At 38.4% G+C, this 20,390-nt stretch overlaps 1 protein-coding gene across 1 annotated transcript; it reads right to left on the minus strand.

Annotated features, from left to right (window-relative positions):
• Nucleotides 1-582: 582 nt before the first annotated feature.
• b4galnt1a (beta-1,4-N-acetyl-galactosaminyl transferase 1a) lies at nucleotides 583-19,891 on the minus strand. The gene is made up of 11 exons (XM_028453350.1): nucleotides 19,823-19,891; nucleotides 8,047-8,260; nucleotides 7,769-7,951; nucleotides 6,752-6,858; nucleotides 6,627-6,664; nucleotides 6,339-6,519; nucleotides 3,373-3,465; nucleotides 3,119-3,306; nucleotides 2,908-3,048; nucleotides 1,476-1,713; nucleotides 583-1,393 (listed from the first exon to the last, which is right to left on the minus strand). The coding sequence occupies exons 2-11, from the start codon at nucleotides 8,256-8,258 to the stop codon at nucleotides 1,182-1,184; spliced, it is 1,593 nt and encodes a 530-aa protein (XP_028309151.1). The 5' UTR covers nucleotides 8,259-8,260; nucleotides 19,823-19,891; the 3' UTR covers nucleotides 583-1,181.
• Between the last annotated feature and the right edge of the window lie 499 nt (nucleotides 19,892-20,390).

The following is a 20,390-nucleotide window of genomic DNA, read 5'->3' on the forward strand; positions in this document are numbered from 1 at the left end:
TGTAATGGTGCCTGTGTCCCTGCGGTGATGTTTTTCACTTTTATAAAGACAAGATTCTGGTCTAATCAAGTCTGTCTCTGCGTGTGCGCGGATGTGTGTGTTTATCGCTGTGAGTGTGAGACGGTGGGAGAGAGCAGACCTACAGGCGCATGCGCACTAATAGCGTAGTAAATATTTACACGTATACGTACAGTTTTTGCTACCTTATATTTTCCTATTATGATAAACCGTTATTCTGACCCTAACCGGAAACCTGACCCTAACCCTGACCTTTTTTCAACATGACGGACACGCATGCGCAGTTTGCCAGGTACGCGTGCCCATTGTCTACTGTAGGAAACTTTCATGGTGGGTTTATTCTATACACCGGCCCTGGTATTACCATCTTTTCCTGTGCACAGCACTGTGGGTAGCCAGAGTGGGCGTGTCTTACTGCTGCAGCAGTAACTCTCATAATCAAGGCATTTTTTGAATTTCCCTCCGAGTGTCTGGTCAGCAGAAGGCAGGGGTGTACTTGTTCTTTAAGCACACTAGTGCAAAGTTGCGTGCCGGTTCACATTTTCATCTCAAATGTTTGAAAGCAATATGAATGGATATTTCCATTAATTATTTGCTATATTGCTGTATTGATGTATAAGGCCTGCTTACAATAATTGAAACACAAGTTTCACCTGCACATTGCTCATTCAAATATTTATAAATAAGTCGACAAATTTTTCTTTTCTTAATTTATTTTTTACAATAAATAAAAACAATATGTTTGAGGAGACATTTATGGTCATTTAATGTTAAATAGAACAGATTGGCCCCACAGTCCTAAAAAAGAGGGTGGAAAATGGATGGTTGGATAATCCAGACCGGTCACTCTTTATTTGCTAAATCTATGATGAATGCTCACTTGCCATATTATGGTCATATGCGACCCTAACTAGAGTATGTTTAGTTTTATCATGTGTCATCATTATTGTAGATCAAATTATGTTTTTTTTGAACAAACTTGTAATTTGTTCACCATGTCCCTACTATTCAAACATGTCTGCTGATCTATTTAAATCCCTTTTTAAGTATTTTTTAGGAAGTGCCAGTTTTTAAACACATGATGTCACACAAACATTCAGAACAAAGCATTCTAATCTGTAAACAACAAGGCCAATTTTACTTCATAAGTTAGAGTCTCAGTTTTAATTACTGGTCATACACTTAAATCTGTTCTTGAAGTAGAAGATCTCGTTAAATATGTTGCTGTCTGTTTTGGAAGATGTGTAGCGGAATTTCTCGTAGTTCTTCTGCATGTCTGTTTTAGTCCAGGGAAGTTGGATCTTTGAGGCGTGACTTACAATGACATCACTGCAGGAGCCAATGTGGAGGGATCCCAAAGCATCAATAAAAAACTCTGTATCATCAAAGAGAAAAGAACATTTAGGTTTTTCTGATTTGTTCTTCAGACAATCAGTGGTGAGTAATTAATGACTGACCCAAATGGCCTTTCCGTGCCAGGCGGGGGTCAAAGCCGATCTGTTGGACTTTGTCTGTGCGAACCATGAAGAAGTTGATGACAGCATCAGCCACCACACAGTTGGGATAATCCTTGATTACATGGTGATATCCTAGCCTGATGTTTAAACAGTCGCCATCATCGCCTCCTTCCTCCACGGAAATGGTGTGACGAAAGGTTGCAGTGTAGCCAGTCACCTCTCTCACTGCGCCACCAACCTTAGAGTCACCAAGGAAAATAATGCACATTCCATTGATAAACCTATGGTCACAGTATATACTGTAAAAGCACAATGGAACACATTTATCAACCTTAGGTGAAAACAGGTGCAAATCTGAGTGCACATTGTGTCGTACGACAGGACCAACGTGTGATTTATGAAATATTCCTATTTGACCAATCCCAGTGTACCAATGACTGAACGTTCTTGCCTATTTGCAAATACTGATGTTTGCGTGTATTTCGTCAAACGCACGTCATATGTTTAGATCAACGTACAAACAATTGATTGATGAGGGCCATTGAGTGTATATCTCATAATAGAATGTGGAAGAGAAGAGCTTTAAAGTAATTAAATAATACATGTACAATAGGTGGCGATATACACCTATTCAAGTTGGTTGTAATACCCAATAACCAAGAAAGAAGAAAGATAAATCTATGAATGTTAATGTGGTTCCTTTCTCAGGGAATCAGATACAAGAAGGATTCTGTGAATGTTTTGGGGAAACATCAGCATTTTTTGTGAGTGCAGTCATGAAGGCCTTGATATGCTGAACCATTAATAATGCTTTATACTGTAACAAAGACCCTCCACCTAACTTTATATACTTAACACAATGTAGCCGGTCAATAACCAGTGGCCACTACCAGAATCTGAGTACTTCTCTTAACCACCAGAGAAACCATAACTCTTCTGCTGTAGACTCCATTCAGTAATGGGCGTATGCATCTTATCCAATATAATGATATAAAAACATATACTAAAATATTCCTACACACCCTGTTACTTACTGAGTAACTAAATCCCAAACCCACTTTTTTCTGCTGAATACATATGTATTTGGATATTAAGTAGTGCTGTTTATTAATCCTAATCCCACTCTTGACATTTTAGTAAAAGCATTTTAATTTTGCACATTAGTTGTATAATGTCCGAGTCACTGGCCACTAAGGGTTGAATGCCGGCTATTACAATTTAATTTTCCTTGCGTCATCACTTTCACTGTTGGCCCCGCCCCTCCTATAAGAGGAGGGAGGAGGGTTTCCTCCAATCACAGCCCTCAGTGAGCATTGAAGTCACTGTAGCGGTGATGATTTTGACTCTGTGCTCCTATAAAGAACAGATTCGGGTCTAACCTGACGGTTCATCAAGCTCTGTGTTGTACTGCCTTCTAAAAATGACATCCTACCAGATCCAGAGTTGTCTTCTCTAAAATGTCAACCATCTTCTCCAACTTTGTGTTGGAGGTGAAGATGAAATCATCATCCACCCACAGCACATACTTGGTGGTCACTTGAGAAACTGCCAGGTTTCTCCCTGCAAACCAACCCTAAGGGAAAGAAAAAGAAAACATTTAGAAAAAGGATTAGAGAATGCATATATACAAGTTTTAGGACCACCTTTCCAAATGGCATGATGTAATGTTCAATGTAGGGTCCAGTCACAGGCTGGGGGTGTTCGTTATCATCAGCTATCACGATGGTGACAGTAGGGTAGAACTGACGGACACTGTCAATAAGATCTTTGAGCTTGTCATAGCGCAGGAAGGTTTTTGTGGCGATGGTAACCAGAGCAGTGATATTGTACTCTAAGAAGAGACGGGAGGTATTTAGACACAGTAACTATCTACAGATTACAAAGAAATCTCACAGACCTTGTTGGGGTCCAGAGTTGTGAAGTTTTGGAATCATTTTATGTCCAACGTTGATGATGAAAAAAGATGTGTGACCTTTGGTTGCAAACTCAACTGCAGATGGAGATAAACACAGTAAAGGTTTTGGGATGAGAACACATACAGTATGTCTAAGGTGGCTTAACACCGAATGCGACTCCAGCTATTCTGGCGACTGTAGATTACATTCAAAATCAATGTAAATGACGCAATGTCAAGTGAACTCCCTGCAAGCGACACGACTCACACAATTACAGCAACTCAATTACAAAACTCAATTTTAAGTTTTTGAATTGACTTTCGAGTGACGTGTCGCAAAATTCAACTGGCAATGAGTTTCTCCCTACGTCACTGGACAAACATGGAGGAAAGAGCAAAGGTGAAACTAATGGATTGTAAGTACTCACGTTACTGTAATTGAGTTGCTTTTATGAGTATTTGTACTTTTTTGAGTATATTTCTGAATCAGTAATTTTTCGATTTGATTAGCAATTTTTGTATTTAATACATTTAATACATTACATTGCCCCACATTAGGACAAAACACATTCATCTACTTTCAGAAATATTTGGTTTTATGTGGACAGCGCCTTCTGCAGGAATCACAAAGCGTCTGTATAAACACATTAGGATCTGCTTTATGGAAACTCAGACCTTTTATCTGTTCCAGCTGAACCTGAGATCGCTAGGCACCACCATTCTGATTGGTGAACGTCACTCAAACGCCAGAGACAGAAGAAAAAAACCTCGCCTCTTGAGGTTGCGTTATTGCAGTATTCAAAACCTAGATTGAGATTCGATATCGATAATCCACAGTGAAGATGGAAGAAAGAGGGAGAAGCTATGCTTGACTGCTGGACTAAGTTGAGCAGGGACGGTGCTACACTGGGGCTAGGCGGTGCTGTAGCCACGTCAAGAATTTGTGTGGCCCCAGTTATTTAATGTTTAAAAATGTTATTATTAATTTATTGAGTTCAACAATGTTAAAAAGTTTCAGAGTAGCCGTTCTGTTCCAATCCAATCCCTACTTGTACCCCATTCAATGGGAAACTACAATGTGTGTGTGTGTGTGTGTGTGCGCGTGCGCGGAGGAGTCTTTTTCGCGCATCATTTTAGGGTTCACTAGCAGTCCAATGCAATGAATCATTTTGGAATTAAGAAAAGAAGGGAAGACCAAGAGCCCATCTCCCAGGGAGCCTCTACAAACTTTTAAGCATTTTTTTCACGCTGCCCGTCACCCCGCGCTTCATGTGAGCAGTTTTTCCTGCATGCGGCGTTAAAACATGCCTGAGAAACTGAAAGCTATACCCTCGACTCAGCAATCTTTCCTGCCTGTCCAAACACGCAGAAACAACAACAGACACATCATTCTCCTACTATATAAAGCAACTAGGATGAGTAAGTTTTGCATTTTGGATTTATTGTCTGATTATTGGCAGGCGCAAGAGTAACTGTCAGGTGTTGAATAGGTCACTTTTGCACGTTAACTTTTTTCATTGCCATTGCCTTGTGGTCACTTGCATTATGCTAAACTAATTTGTGAAATATTCTTTGACCAAATTTAGTTAAAACTACATTTATATCTAACATGCTGTGTTGCACAGTTTCTTTCATTGAAGAGAAAATGAGATACTCCTTATAAAAGTAATAGTATTAAAACATATACATTTTAAGAAACCCCACATATCAATCCTGCACCCCCTTCGCACCAAGAGAGAGAGAAAATCCTGGCGCCGTGCCTGGGGTTGAGTGAGCTCCCAATGCAGCTGCAGGTACACCTGTGTTCTCCACACACCTGTCAGCAATTATCCCTCCTTGGGAGATGTACCAATGTTGACCACCAGATGCCGCCATTTGAGCAACATGGTAGAATTCTCAACATTATTATTTTTTGTTTTAAAATGATCAACGGAAATTGTGAAACGACAAAAAAAAAAATGAAATGAACAGACAACAATCGAATGTATCACACCATAGCCGACCAATCAGATGAAACGTAATGCACCATGACAAAACAGCATTGGATGCCAGTTATTTTCTCAGTTTTAGAGTTCATAAATTTAGCTACACTATATAACAGAACCTTTTGAATTCAATTCATTTGTGTTGAATTTTGTGTTATTTTCAGTAAAAAAAAAAAAAAAAAAAGTTGTACATTTTGACAAACCTTTTATTTTATACAGATGCCTTTGTGGAATAAAAATTAAGTTCCAATCGTGCAAGATTTCTTCATTGCTTTTTAAGTTTATACATGAGATGTTTACTGTATGCAAGGGAACCGTGGCAAGATTTATTACCAAAAATAAACATGAGGGAATGAAAGCTAGTAACTTTAAGTAGTTACCAGTTGCTTTCATTTACTAGAGTACTATATAATTGAGCTACTTTTTACTTGTACTTGAGTATTTTATGTATGACTCACTTGTACTTGAGTACAATTTAAATCAAGTAAAAGTACTTCTTAAGAAGGATATATCAGTACTCTTTACACCTCTATAGTGAAAGAGTCATTGTGGCTGTATGCGCCTGTGCACCTTTTAACCGGGATAGCAAAAATATTAAATAAAATGTTTCTGGATTTTGTACAACAAGTATAGTGCTGAAAATGTGGATCAGATATGTTTTATGTGAAAATGAAATTTGAGATGGGAAAGGGCTTTGAAATTGGCAGGGTAGATGAAGTAATGAAGTGGGCAAAAAGCGCACCACAGGCGATTTAAGCAACGATAGTCACTGAAGTCGGGTTCAGTGGGAACGCACCTTAGCTACAGTGCCAGGACTCTGCTTGAATTGATCATCTATGTGTTTTAATTAGGTTTGCATCACTTTTTAGTCTTTTTACTAAAGGATTTTTGACATGAATGTATTTTACAGCAAATTAAATACGTTAAATGATCCCTTTTTCAAGCTACTATACCTTTCAATAAGTTTGAATAATAAAACTGCACCTGTATCAGCCGTCTTTGGATGAAACACGGTGTTGGTGTAGGTGACGAACTGCAGCTGCCTGTTCAGTGCAGACAGAGAAGGACTTGACAGTATCATGTGCTGCTTTCCTGCTCCTGTGAGAGTGACTCTGCTCACTGTCGCAGCAACATCAAACACTCCGAGTGTTGCCTTCAAAAAAACCTATTTCACATTTTTGGGAAGAAAAACACCCCAAAGAATTTGGGGTAATTTGTAAGGTGTGAAAACTGCAATGCATTAAAACTGCAATGCATTAAAAAAGTTATTACTGTATGATCTGGTTTTGCTTCCTCTTTGAGACCCAAACCTTTAAAAAGACGATACATATATATACTAAATATTATTGTGTAAAGCTATAAAACATGGGGCGTTAATGAAAGAATGTTGGTGTTACCTGGAATGAGGATGGTTTTCAAAGGTTGTACTTTCACTCCCTGAGTGGGATACTGAAGAGGACTCATGGCCTCAGCTACCAAAAGCACATCCGCAGCACTGTAGGACCTTTGCAAATACATTAACCACATTACAGAGACAAATAGAACAAACACTTGTATGATTCAAATTCTTAGACCAAAAGAAACATATTATAATACTTTCTACATGATTTCCTATGACTTGCCTGAAGTTAAAGTTTATTTTCCTGTAGGAACAGGAATGAAAAAATAATTTTATTATATTTAATAATTCATTTTAATATGAAGCTTGTACAGAACCCCTGATGTAAGAATATTTGTTTTCTTATTTGATGAGTTTTAAATGCTCACGCTAAAGTTCTACGTCTTGAGCGCGTAAATACATAAAGTAAGTTACCTGGAAGTGATGCCGGTGTTGCACCAAAACTTGTAACCAATCAGATTTATTGACCACAAGGAGCAAATTTTCACCAAGTTAATATAATATGCACATTTTCAACATCAGTTCTGAACAAAACCAGCATGGATTCTGTGTAACTTACTCATATGAGTATTTAGGGGCTCAGATAATACTATAATAATCAAAGTAAAGCTTTTTCCTCCCAAGGTTGTGTTCATTTAATATGATTTTACGTTGCACAACATGTGCTCCTAAAGGTTAAAAGAACCTCCAATTGTGACAAAGGTCAAGGACAGCAGCATCAACACACAGGCTTATTTAATTGAAGCTTTTCAATACATTCTGCTGTCAGTTCAAAGTAATGTCACGCTCTTAATGTGTTAGGTTAGCTGTTTGAACGACATTTGACCAAACAAGCTGCTGATTTTTTTTTCCATCACCAAACCGCTAGTGTCAAAGGCCGGTCATTACTTCTCACATCTCTCTGATAACCTTAACATACAGTAATCATTCAAACACTCCTATCCTATGTCTCTTTCACTCTTTCAACACAGGGATGTTAAACGTATGTCACTGATTGGATTTTTTTTTTTTTTACCTCTGCTGAAACTTGCTGTACTCTTGAGCTCTGTGATGCTTTACGCCTTCAGGGTCAGATTGAAACTCTAAGAAAGCCTGATCAAGGTTGTGAGCCCAAACACGTGGGAAGAGCAAGTTGGAGAACGGTAGCTGAATTTTTTTCTCGTCCGCGTGACACACGCATGTTGGTTGATCCAAGCGACTGCAGCAGAATCAACACAGTGTGAGCAGATGAGAATGAAAAATATACATTTTGATCAGATTTTGACAAAACGCTTTGATTGATAAATTACAAACCTTGCAACATCCTCCTTTATGTTATATGGAATCTTTTCAACAGAGTTATTAGCGCCAGTGCTCCTGATCAGAAGCTTCTTGATGGGATTGCTCAGTCTTGCACGCACGTCTACTGGTTTGCTTGTTCCAGGGCTCCAAGAGTGAAATATGCAGGCCAGCAAAATTCCAAAGACCAAAATCAATCCAAAAATTTTCCTCCCGGCTCTATGCATCTCTAGAAAAGGAAAATTACAGCAATGTCAACACAAGAGACAATGAAATGGCTCGAGGGCCAATCAAGAAAGGTAAGGCAAATTTATTTGTATAGCGCATTTTATACACAAGGCAACTCAATGTGCTTTAAATGATCAGAAAGTGCAACAGAAAACATTCAACAGCTTAAAATGTATAAGAATCCATCTTTGCGACACTCACCATACCAAAAAAATAAAAAATAACAATATTGGTGAATTGGAAACATAAACCATTGGCAAAATTTCATCTGAGAATTTCTTTCCATGGAAACGATGTCTGCTCTCAGAAAATGCTTTGAGGAGTATTGGACTCCTTTTTGCATTAAATCTAAATGTTTTAGTCTGATGATCTTACCTGCAAGCGACTGCCAGCACCACTCTTTAGACTAGAGAATAATATATATATATATATATATATATAAAATAAAATTCATAAGAACATCATTTAAAATAATCAGTAAAATCATTTAAAATCATCAACGACATGACCAAAAATCTCCCTTTCAATAATACGCGGTAGAGAAAGAAAGAGAAAATTCATTATATAATCCCTCTTTCTCCCTCCAAACATCCGTCTTACTCACTAAACCTGTCAAAACACAGTTAAAATCCCGGCTGTTTACACAAGCATTCAACTACATCATCTCCTCCACTCTTACTGCTTCCTGTAAAAACTGGCTTATTATCGTTATATCAAATATTAAAAAAAAGATTAGATTTGTAAATCTTAATATACTATAGGTCTTAAGATTTTTTAAGATAAAGAGGCTGGAGGCACTGACTACAATCTCCTGGCCATTGACCTCAGAGCTCCAGTTTGGATGAAGATGGCTTTGCCCTAAGGTTGAGTCAAACCTAGAGGGGAGACGGTATCCCTTCTTCTTTCTTGTTTCTAAATAAATGCAGTGGTCTAAAATAATTTCAATTCTTCCCTGTCACGGGTCCACTGGTGTTTCTATATCACAGTTTCACTTCTCTTGTTATCCCTTTAGACCTGGAGGTGTTCCAGAAAGGTGGTTCAACAAACTCTAAGTCTATCCATAAACTCTGAGATAATAAACGGGAAAATTCTGAGTAACCGGTTCCATTACAGCTCGTATGAAGTGGGTTAATCAACTCTCTGAGTATGTAAACTTGAGTTACTCACAAGAGGAAAAAGTAACACTGTCAAAGCTGCCAAGGTGTTAATCATACGTAAGATCCTATCAAATATGTTCCAATAAATGGTTAAAAATGTTGTTCATTTAGGGTCAATCCGACAGGAGAAAAGCACCCTTGGCGGCAGCTAAAATGAAATATAAAAACATCATTCAGAAATGTAATGCATATTTAAGTCATCATCTCACCACAATTGGATTTTGATTTGACTTGTTAAATTGTTGTATCATATTGAAAAATAATAATAAAGATAAGTCCTTAATGCGTCCCACAAGGGGAAATTAGCATTTCAGTTACAACCCCGTCCAAGAAACATGAAAAAAGACAATCACACATCCACAATCATACAGTATAACATGGGGGGACAGGAGCGAAGAGAACTGTGGGTTGCCACTAAGACTTATCTTAAAAGAGAAGTGGGAAAAATATGAGGCAAGAAGAGCGAAATAGGCAGATCCAACACTGTGCTTGATTTGGGAAAAAAACCTCGGCACAAACAGTGGTCAGGGAGAAGGGAACTCGACAGGTGGAGGATTGCAGTGGGGAGGGAGAGGGGATGGGGGTCAAGAAGGTAAAACGTGATCCCTTTCACTTTATTCTGTACTGATTCAGCCCAGGCGTAGATGACATGAGATGACCTTGGTAGATTAGAGTTCAGAAACAAAGGTGGTGGTGTGGGGGGACGGAGCTTCAGTCAACACAACATCGTGGTGAATAGATAACCTAGCCTTGACGGCTGACTGTGAGGGAGCCGAATGTAAATAGGGATTTGTTTTTTGGCCGGCAGCACAATTTTTCCATGCAGCCTTTAGTTTGTCTCTCAGCAGTAAATCTAATATGGTGGCCTTGACCCAAGTGCTGGGCAATCAACTTCTCCAAGCTAGATTCCAACCCACGTAGACAACTCAAAGTAGCATCCTGCTTACTTCTGAGTAGAGTGTATATGTGTATTCCTTTAAAATGACATCATTTTTTAAAAAAAAGTAGAGCATTCTAATTATCTGAGCCTCAACATTGATCGGATTTGGAATGAACGGACAATCCATAACTGACTGGTGTTCAAGTGGGCGGAGCCAGTTGGAAACACAGGATTTCTTGTTTGAACATAAACCACTTTCTGGAATACTTCCTGGTGCTTTCTTTTGCAGTTCACCATGTTGCCGAAACAATCAAGGCAGTTTTGAGAAAACCACAAGATTTATTTTATTAGACAGATTAACACTAGAAGTCCCAGGGATTTCTATATCCCCCCAGAAGTCCCAGAGCAGGGTCAAATGAACTCTAGGACCAAACTGACGACTCTGATGGCTACAATTTGCATCTATTCATTTGTAAATGAATCACCTGAGAAATCAGCAGGGGGGAGAGCCTGACTCTAACAATGGAAGTCTGGAATGTTAGGGGGAAGTGCCCTGGAAGCTAAAGTCACAATGCCCCGTTTATTAACTCGTTCTGCTTGATGCTGGGGGAGAACAAACACAGACTACAAACATTGAAAGAAACAGAGTCACCTCTTCCAACACACCTGATTCAAATGATTATCAGGCTTCTGCAGAGCTGGATGATCATTTGAATAAGGTGTGCTGATTAGTGGCCCTCGAGGACCGGAATTGGACACCCCTGGAATACCCTGTTGTCATGCAGCCTTTTGTGCTGTGGGGAATAAATAGCTGGCTGCTTCCACCTGCTGACACTCCACACTTATTCTACTCAAAATGCAGAGAAGATTTACCACTCAAGAAGCGTTGGAATTGATCCTGAACAACGCAAACCCTTGTGACTCAGATGGAGAGGACATAAACCTTCAGCCAAATTTGGATTCGGACTCTGAGCTGTCTTCAGGTTAGATTTCCCAAACATCCTATTTTCATTTCCTGACTTTATTTTTATTTATAACCGAAGAAAAGAATAATTTGAATTTGTTCACATTGCAGATGACGAGACTGCTCCACATCTGGAAAAGAGAGCTCGGTTGGAGAGTGAGCCCACAGAGACGGCGAAAGAGGGCACAGTGTGGCATGAAGAACATGTGGGTACAATTCTCCGTTTCACTCCAATGGAACCGTACGCTGCAGATGGAGAGCCAACAGCAAAGGCCAGAAGAAGAATCAGGAGTCGCCTTCAGAGCTTCCTCTGTTACATTACTGTTGGCATGCTCCGTCCCATTCAAGAATGGACTATTCAGCATGCACGGCAAACGGAGCAGACGGACTGGTTCATGATCCTCCATGAACTAATGGCATTTATTTCTGTTATTATTTTGAGGGGGGTGACCAAGGTTCCATCTCTGCGTGACAGCTGGTCAGCATGCCTGGGAAACCCACTTATCACTGGAATTATGTCACGAAACCGTTTCCAAGACATCATGCGTCACCTACGATTTGATGACATGTTTACGCGCAGTGAGCGAGTGCAGACAGATAAGTTTGCTGCAATTTCGGATGTGTGGGGATCGTTTGTTACCAACTGCATCACATGCTACAACCCTGGTCGACACATCACAATTGATGAACAGCTTTTCCCATCGAAGACTCGCTGCTGTTTCCTGCAGTACATTGCAACAAAACCCGACAAATTTGGCATAAAGTTTTGGGTGGCTTGTGATTTGAAAACAAAGTACATCTGCAATGTCCTCCCATATCTTGGAAAGGACCCCAGTCGTCCCAGTGAGGAGAGACTTTCTGAGAGTGTGGTGATGAAGCTGATGGAACCATTTATGGACAAAGGCAGGACTGTCACCACGGACAATTTCTTTACATCACTGACACTTGCACGACGACTGCTCAGCCGGAAAACCACCATCCTCGGGACAGTCAACAAGATTCGCCGGGAAATTCCTCAGTCAACTAGAAAGATGGACCACAAGGAATTCACCACTCAGGTATGTTGTTGGTCTTTTTATTCCATCAACACCTCTGAGTGTGTCATTGTGTTTAAAACCGCTATAATAACAACAATTTCTTCTTTTATAGGTGTTTTCCACCACTGGTGCCACGCTGACGGTGTATGCGCCCAAACGAAAAAAGACCGTCTACATTCTCAGCAGCATGCACAGCGTGGTTGAGACTGAGGAAACCATCAAAAGGAAGCCAAACACCATCACCCAATACAACACCACAAAGTGCGGAGTGGATGTGATGGACCAGATGGTGCGGGAGTACAGTGTGCGCACAGGAACACGGCGATGGCCAGTCGCCGTGTTCTACAACATGATCGACATGGCGGCACTCAATGCACATCTGCTTTATCAAGCATGCACCGGGGTGCAGGAGAGACGGGTGGACTTCCTGGTTCAGCTAGCAAGAGAGTTGGCTAACTCTCATGTGAGTGAAAAGAAGGCACTCAAAGAGCAACTGCGCCAACAACAACCGCCTACACCTGGCCCTGGGAAAAGGGCTAAGTGTCAGATCAACCATTGCTGCAAGAGCAATCGCGCAACTGTGCGATGTGTTCATTGCCACAAATACACATGTGGCAAATGTAGGAGAGAGATACCGTGGCAGTGCCAAGTATGTCACGAGTCTCAATAAGAGGATGAAGGAGATTCTTCTAAATATGTGCACAGTTGCTTTGTTATTATCATTATTTTTTTTTTTTTACACAAATAAAAACCATTGAAAACAAATCACAGTTGTTCTTTTGCACATTTCTCACACCACACTGTCATTAAAAATAAATAATTTTTGTGTTCTCTTTGGGTCAAATGACACCTCTCTGGGTTTTATAGGTAAAAAGTTCATTTGACACCTCTGTGGGACTTCTAGTGTTAATGGTGCTTTTACAATACACTAACCCTGCATCACATTACCAGGGTTGGGTGAACCAAGACACACGAAGAGACATGTTTAAACAGGTTTGGAATTTAGCCAGCATTCATAATTAAAACAGCCACGCTCTAGGTTTAGGAAGGTTAGGTGGAGGGCGTTGGAAGTAGAGGAAGTTAAAAACTGCAAACAATGTAAGCTATGCTGAAGAGGTTAAGAAAGTCCACGGACAAAGAGGAGAGGAAAAAAGTAAGAAAAGTGAAAACCAACCAGAGAAAGAAAAAGTTACATTGACAAAAAGCTTATATAATCTGTCTTAATTTGTATGAATCAGGTTAAAGTTTAAACAAAAGATGAAAAAATTAAGATAATTGTGAAAGGTGCCATAAACCCTTACAAAAAAGAAGTCTATTTAAGTGTGTTTAGAGTATACTTGTTTTAAACTAACAATTAAAAAGTATACTTTCAGTTTACATTTTATGTACTTATCAGAGATACACTTAAAAGTGCATCACTTTAGTATATACAAGTATATTTACTTCACACTTGACTTCAAGCTTTTGATATACTTAGTACAAGTATTTAAATTACCTTTAAGTATATTCAGCTTTTTTGTATGTGATTTTTTACCTTTAGTAAAAAAAAACCCAAAAAGCACAGGTCTATTAGTATGATAGTTAAGTCTACGTGAAATAAAGTCAAAAGTATATTGCAGTGTATATTATAATAAAAAGTATTCATATAAATGAAAGTGGGTTAGATTCTATTATACTGATTCAAGTATAGTATTAATATATCTATAAGTTTACTTGCAGTATGAAATAAAGCTTTTGGTAAACTAAAATTGGGCCAATTTAGTCCCAAGACGTAAGGATGCACCAATCGATCGATGCCGATTTCCCTTATTTTGGGGGATCGGTGATCAGCCGATCCTTGCATATGAAACCAATCTTTTCTACCTCCGCAAAGGTCATAAAGTCGGTCATAAAGTCAGCCACTGTCCTCTTTTGCTGTGAGATGATTGACAGACACGCCCACCAGCATGTGTGCATGTGCCTGCATGCGCATGCCTCTGCTACACAGAATAACAACAACAGTCACGGAGGCACGGTTAGCTTAGCATGTTGGCTGTAATACACAAAAAAAGAGAGCAAAGGATTGCAATTTGTTATCCTTGTAACGTGGAAACAAGTCCTGGTGGAGCTGCAAACATAACGTTACCTTATTCATCATAATAAACCACCACACCATTGAGTACGCAGCATTTGAAGCTAGAAATCAAGCTAATGCTAAAGCTAAGCTAACGGAGTTTGACGTATGAAAATGTTACACATGACACACTTTACTGTTTTTGTAGAATAATTTGACCTTTAGGCGCTTTTATCTTTTTTCACATTTAAATATCCGCAAAGCTGCTGCATTTCAACATTTTTTATTTTTGCTCGACAAGGAAAACCTAAAACTTAGGACACTTTATTGGTGGTTAAAAATGTTTTGTTAGTTGGTCCTGTAGATTATAATTTTATCATCAACCCCAAACCCTGTGATTTTCTTTATTTGTAAAACAAAATACTGCTGTACACTTGATTTTTGGCAAAGAGCTGAAAACAGGTCAGCAATTGGACCCGTTGGACACGTTTAATTTGTTTTTAAAATGTGAAGAATAAAAGACTAAAGGAAGTGATGTAATTTAGTATTTTGGACAGCAATGTTCTAAACTTTTAATTTATATTTGAGATAACTACCTCATGTGCAGTCAAAACAACACGTTTGTATCGTTTCCCTGGTATTGTTCAATGTTTTACAATAAAATAAGATTGGAATATTCAAGGTGTATGAATATCGGCCCAAATCAGAATCAGCAAGTCAGGCTTTTAAAAAAATCAGTGATCGGCCAGAAAATTGCACTCGGTGCACCCCTACCAAGAAGTATTGAAATAGTACATTTTTAAGTATACTTGGTACCTAAAAGTGTCATCAGCAAAATATACTTAAACTTTACTTAAGTATACTTAGTCACTTTTGGGTAAGGGACATTTTTGAGCATGAAAGAAATATCATAGGAAAAGGTGAATAAAAAGTTAGATGTGGGCAGCAAAACTGACAGCCCAGTAGAGAGGACATGGCTTTGGCAAACTTAGTGAATACAAAAAAAAATGACTTAGGAAAGCAAAACTGTAAAAGAGCTACAGAAACATAAAAGTTCACTCGTGACAAATCTATTGCTAAACAGGAAGAGAAGCTAAAATGTGCACGTGTGGTGGAAGAGAACAATGAATTGTGTCTGTTCTATAAACCACCGGAGCATGACACTGTGCCAAAGTACTTACCCCAGAACATCTCATTTCTACTTAATCTAAATCTCACAACAAAACCACGTGCGTAAGCAGAAAGACAAAACTGACATAATCCAGACAGTAAGATTAACACTAAAAAGACAGTTTGAGCAAAATACATGAATCTAAATTGTTAACAAATAAAAATAATTATATTTTAAATAGTAAACTTAATACACATTTAACAACTCATATACACCTAATGAGTCAAATAAAGCAGACACAATAAATCCCTAAATGATATATATTTGTAATAATAATAACATTTCTACCTAAATAAATGCAATTTGCTGTTCTATACATTACGTGTTGCTCAAGTTAAGTGCTTGACAATGTCATAGTCTTCTCCTTTTTCTATTGAAGTGTAATATTGCTAGGCGATCAGCCTGCGAGCTAAACATTGGATAGATACTCTCTGGGTACTAGATACAGTAAAATCAACACATGCACTGTGAGCATTTAAACACACTGCCAGACTGAAATCCACTTTTTTGACTCAAATTATAGGCTGTGATTAACTTACATACATTTTCTGGCAGGCACAGTGAGGCAGGCTGAAATAATTTGTATCCCCCTGATAACATGTTCTGGTCGACAGTTTTGTATCACCATTTGTCTGTGTTGAGCATTTCTGAATAAATGCTATGAATTTATGATGATCAACAGAGGATGAATTAAAAAAAATACACCAATGTCTAAAGATAAGATACCCTGTGGAAAGGAAAGTGAGTTACAGCAACATCTATTGTGCTGCAGTAAGTTCAGTAAGTTATTTATTTAGGTCGAAATGTTATTATTATTATTATTATTATTATTATTATTATTATTATTATTATTATTATTATTATTATTATTAATATTATATCATTTAGGGGTCTATTGTGTCTGCTTTATTTGATTTTTTTTTAGGTATATATGAGTTGTTTAATGTGTATTAAGTTTAATATTTAAAATATCATTATTTTTATTTGTTAACAATTTAGATTTTGTGTATTTTGCTCAAACCGTCTTTTTATCTTACAGTCTGGATAATATCAGTTTTGTCTCTCTGCTTACGTACATGGTTTTGTTGTTAGATTTAGATTAAGTTGAAATGAGATGTTCTGAAAATAACGTTTAATTATTGTATGTTAAAAAAGAAACCATAAATAATAATCCATCTTTGACAATCAAAGCATGATCTTAACAATCCACATTTAGTTTTAATAATAAGCTAAACTGATAGCTAAAGGGGTCCAACGGGTCCAAACACGGAATTGTAGCTCCGCCCTTCGTGCACACTCACGCTGCAGGGGTTACAGATTCTGTCGGGTGTATAAATACTTTGGCATGACGCCGACACCCAAAAAGCAACAATGCTTGCACAAGTATTTGCTAAATTAAACAGTTCAAGCACCATCAGTAAAAAGTGTGAGAAACCACTATCAAATAAAAGGAGGAAATATTGGAGAGCTATGAAGTAAATAATATCAACTTACCCCACTAAGGAAACACGACAGCTCAGGTAAAATATGCAACACACCTGTCTGGAATCAGCGCTGATGACCTGCAACAGGTTTGTCTACCTGAGTAGTATTTCCTGTTGTCTCTCTCTCTAGCCATCGAGCATACCTCAACTAACCGGTATATCTTTCTCTTTCCTTCCAGAGCTTCTCAAACTCCTGCACCTCACTGCCAGCCACTGCACCTCAGCTCCAGCTTCCCAAGGATTTTCTACACTGCTTCACCTGGGATCTTCATCTGTGCTCTCCTGCCATAAACTGGCCTATTTGTACGGTCGCTGTACGGACAACCCCCGGTGCTAGCGAAGTACACGTACGTAGCGTCTTTGGGTTAGGGTTAGGGTTAGATTTAGCCTTAGGTTTAGAGTTAGGGTTAGGTTATAACCCAATATCGCAACAATTTTTGGGGGTTAGGGTTAGGTTTTGGGTAAGATTTAGTCTTAGTCACATGACCTAAACTGACCAATGACTGACATATCTCGTGAGCTAAACTGGCCAAATAGGGGCGCTGCGTACGGATAGAATGTCAGTATATTGATACGGCAACCGTACGGATAGCCACTGCCTTATAAAAACTAGCACCTAGGTAGTTAGCATAGATCAGGGGTCACCAACACGGTGCCCGTGGGCACCAGGTAGCCCTCATGGACCATGTGAGGTTCCTTCAGGAGCTCTACTCACCAATGAGCTCCATCTAAAATCCAATTTACTTTCTTGGATTCAAACTCACAAAGATAAATGCATATGAGAGATGCAGTTTGTAGTTAATAAAGTTAAATACTGTTAATAAATGTTTATTTTCACTGAAACATTGTGACAAATGTTTTGAAGTCTTCCAGATTTGGTGTATGGGTTGTGGTGTGTTATATATAATATGATATATTTTAAAAATAAACGCAAGGTGGATTTTTGTAAAATCTGACATATTTGTTACATTTTACAATATTGTTATGTTATACAATTAGTTCAAAGTTGTTTGTTAGTGGCTTGGAAAAAAGGAAGATGATAATTTTCTATGAAATGTAATGAAAATAAAACACTTGCATAAATTAGGAGAAATAAAGTGTTGCATGTTGAAACTCAAACATTCCCTACCTTTTTAACGTTACTGCTATAGCCTTCCTTATTACCTTTCCCTAAAATTCAAGTGAACATATGGCATTTAATAAGTGCTTTTCTACCTGGTAGCCCTTCGGACTATACAGTACTTACGAAGTAGCTCACAGTTTCAGAAAGGTTGGTGGCCCCTGGCATAGATAGATTTTATAGTATAGACTGGGCATGTCTTAACGGCTGCAGGAGCTTGACAGCTAAGTAGGGCATTTAAAAAAATTCCTCCCTTATTGGCACTTTAGTAAAAACAGGTTTAGTTAGTCTTTATGTCTGGAAAGAGAAGTTAGAAAGGCACAGGCCTAACCTAATTTGGTCGCAGTCATTTTTTTTTAACATAGAAAAGGCTTATGAGAAAGAGTGTTTTGATTGAGTTAAAGAAGATGGAGATTATTTGATGTGTGAATAATACATTTTTATCAGAACTCAAGTCAGAAAGAGGAAGAGTGCATCTGAAAAGAGGGAAGAAGAGAATGGTACGACACAAGGATCACCCTATGCCCGTTTCATATTCTATTCTACTGATGTGTTAGTCAGTTAGAGTCAGGGTTGGGCTTATCTTTGTACGATGATGATAGGGCAAAATGGGAAATGGGCCATAATCTTGAACATGTTATGATTAAAATGCAAGACAGTATAAATAAGAAATGGGGGTTTACAGATTCTGTAGATAAAGAGAAAAGAAGAGAGAAAAAGCTGAAATCACTTGCTCACTTTTATAGTATGCTTGTAAATTGTAATGAGTTACAGAGTCCATTGCTAAATCCCTCACACACTACAGTAACATGCATGGCTAACTGTAGTCCCGGGGCCTATGGGTATGTTTAACACATCTCTAGACACTTTTATAAAGTTTTACCCTAAAGGGGTTTTTATCATCAACTTCAAATAATATTTATAACATAGAAACTAGGAGGTAAAGCCACTTTCTGCACAATCTTCATTTGCATGTCCACTACGTTTTTGCATATATTTGTTTATTATCTTTGAGCACAATGACGGTTGAGGCAGCAGATTCCACATATATGTTTTTGCAAAAAAAAGAGCAAAAAACTAACCTTCTTATCAGCAGATTGATGCCTGTACTGTGAGTCATATGCTATGTGCTGGTCCTGACCTGCACTGATACTGAACAACATAAAGTAGAGCAAACTGTTGCATTTTGTGGGTCTGATTTCCGTGAACATGAAATTCAGGAAGTGTCATGTTAAGATGTGATTAAATTGGTTAAACTGAATGCATTGGCACTGCATTAGGGTTTGCAAAAAATGTAAAGTATGCTACACACACTTAAATTCCTAATGCTAAAATAAAGGTACAAATATTTCACTAGTCCTTCATTGAACAATTTCTCACATTTAGTAACTTAGGGGGGAAAAAATTTTCTCTTATCACATTTAGGTAGGTTATCTTAAATTATTCTTCAAACAAAAATAGTCTATTTCAAGTGTATTTTAGTCCAATAAAAACTTCACTTAAGGTGTTTGCACATGCCTTAGTTGCAAAACAGCTCTCTTGAGCAAATATTTGTCAAGAAGAACCAGGACCAAGAAACAAGTGGCGTCAGTTGCCAAATTATCTCTGTAAAAGACGGAAGTGAGACTAATGACCGTGTTACTTACTGTGGATGTTTCCTTTCAAAGTATCTCCGGAAATCTGTGTTTGAGTCTCACCTGCAGCACAGTGTGAGCTCAGGCTGCCAGCAGCAGCAGCAGCAGCAGCAGCAGCAGCCTTCTCATTGAACCCACACACAGCAGTGAGCTTTACACTGGCAGCACACAGGCGGGGGTGGACTTTAGAATAAAAGGCAAGGCTCAAAGATGTAATCATTTTTTATCTATTTTTTTCACCTCGAGCCTTTCAGGCCTAAAACAAACAAACCATTGGGTGAGAAAGTAAACAAAATCCTGACAGCTGACTAACTAACAGACAAATGAACGTATATTTTCAGGTACTTTATAATAAAAAAAGATCCATTAATGGCAACAAACGCCTGGCACTTCCTCAATACGCAGCAAATGTATTTGTATAGAGCATTGGTCACCAACCTTTCTGAAACTGTGAGCTACTTCTATAGGTACTGTATAGTCTGAAGGGACACCAGTTAGAAAAACACTTCTTAAATACTACATTTTCACTGCATGTTTCACGGTAAGATCATAAGGAAGGCTAGCAGTAACTTAAAAAGATAAGAAATGTTGAGGTTTCCTTGCATTTTTTTCAAAAAAAAAAATATCATAT

This window comes from Gouania willdenowi, chromosome 7, assembly GCF_900634775.1.
Source record: "Gouania willdenowi chromosome 7, fGouWil2.1, whole genome shotgun sequence".
NCBI lineage: Eukaryota > Metazoa > Chordata > Actinopteri > Blenniiformes > Gobiesocidae > Gouania > Gouania willdenowi.

What these genes read in the sequence shown, in the direction of transcription:
- b4galnt1a (XM_028453350.1), bottom strand. Translation starts at nt 8,258, where the DNA reads ATGCATAGAGCCGGGAGGAAAATTTTTGGATTGATTTTGGTCTTTGGA. An exon ending in AAGCAAAACCAGATCATACA is followed by an intron (nt 6,520 to 6,626) that starts GTAATAACTTTT and finishes AATGTGAAATAG; the next exon opens with GTTTTTTTGAAGGCAACACT. An exon ending in ACATCATGCCATTTGGAAAG is followed by an intron (nt 3,049 to 3,118) that starts GTGGTCCTAAAA and finishes TCTTTCCCTTAG; the next exon opens with GGTTGGTTTGCAGGGAGAAA.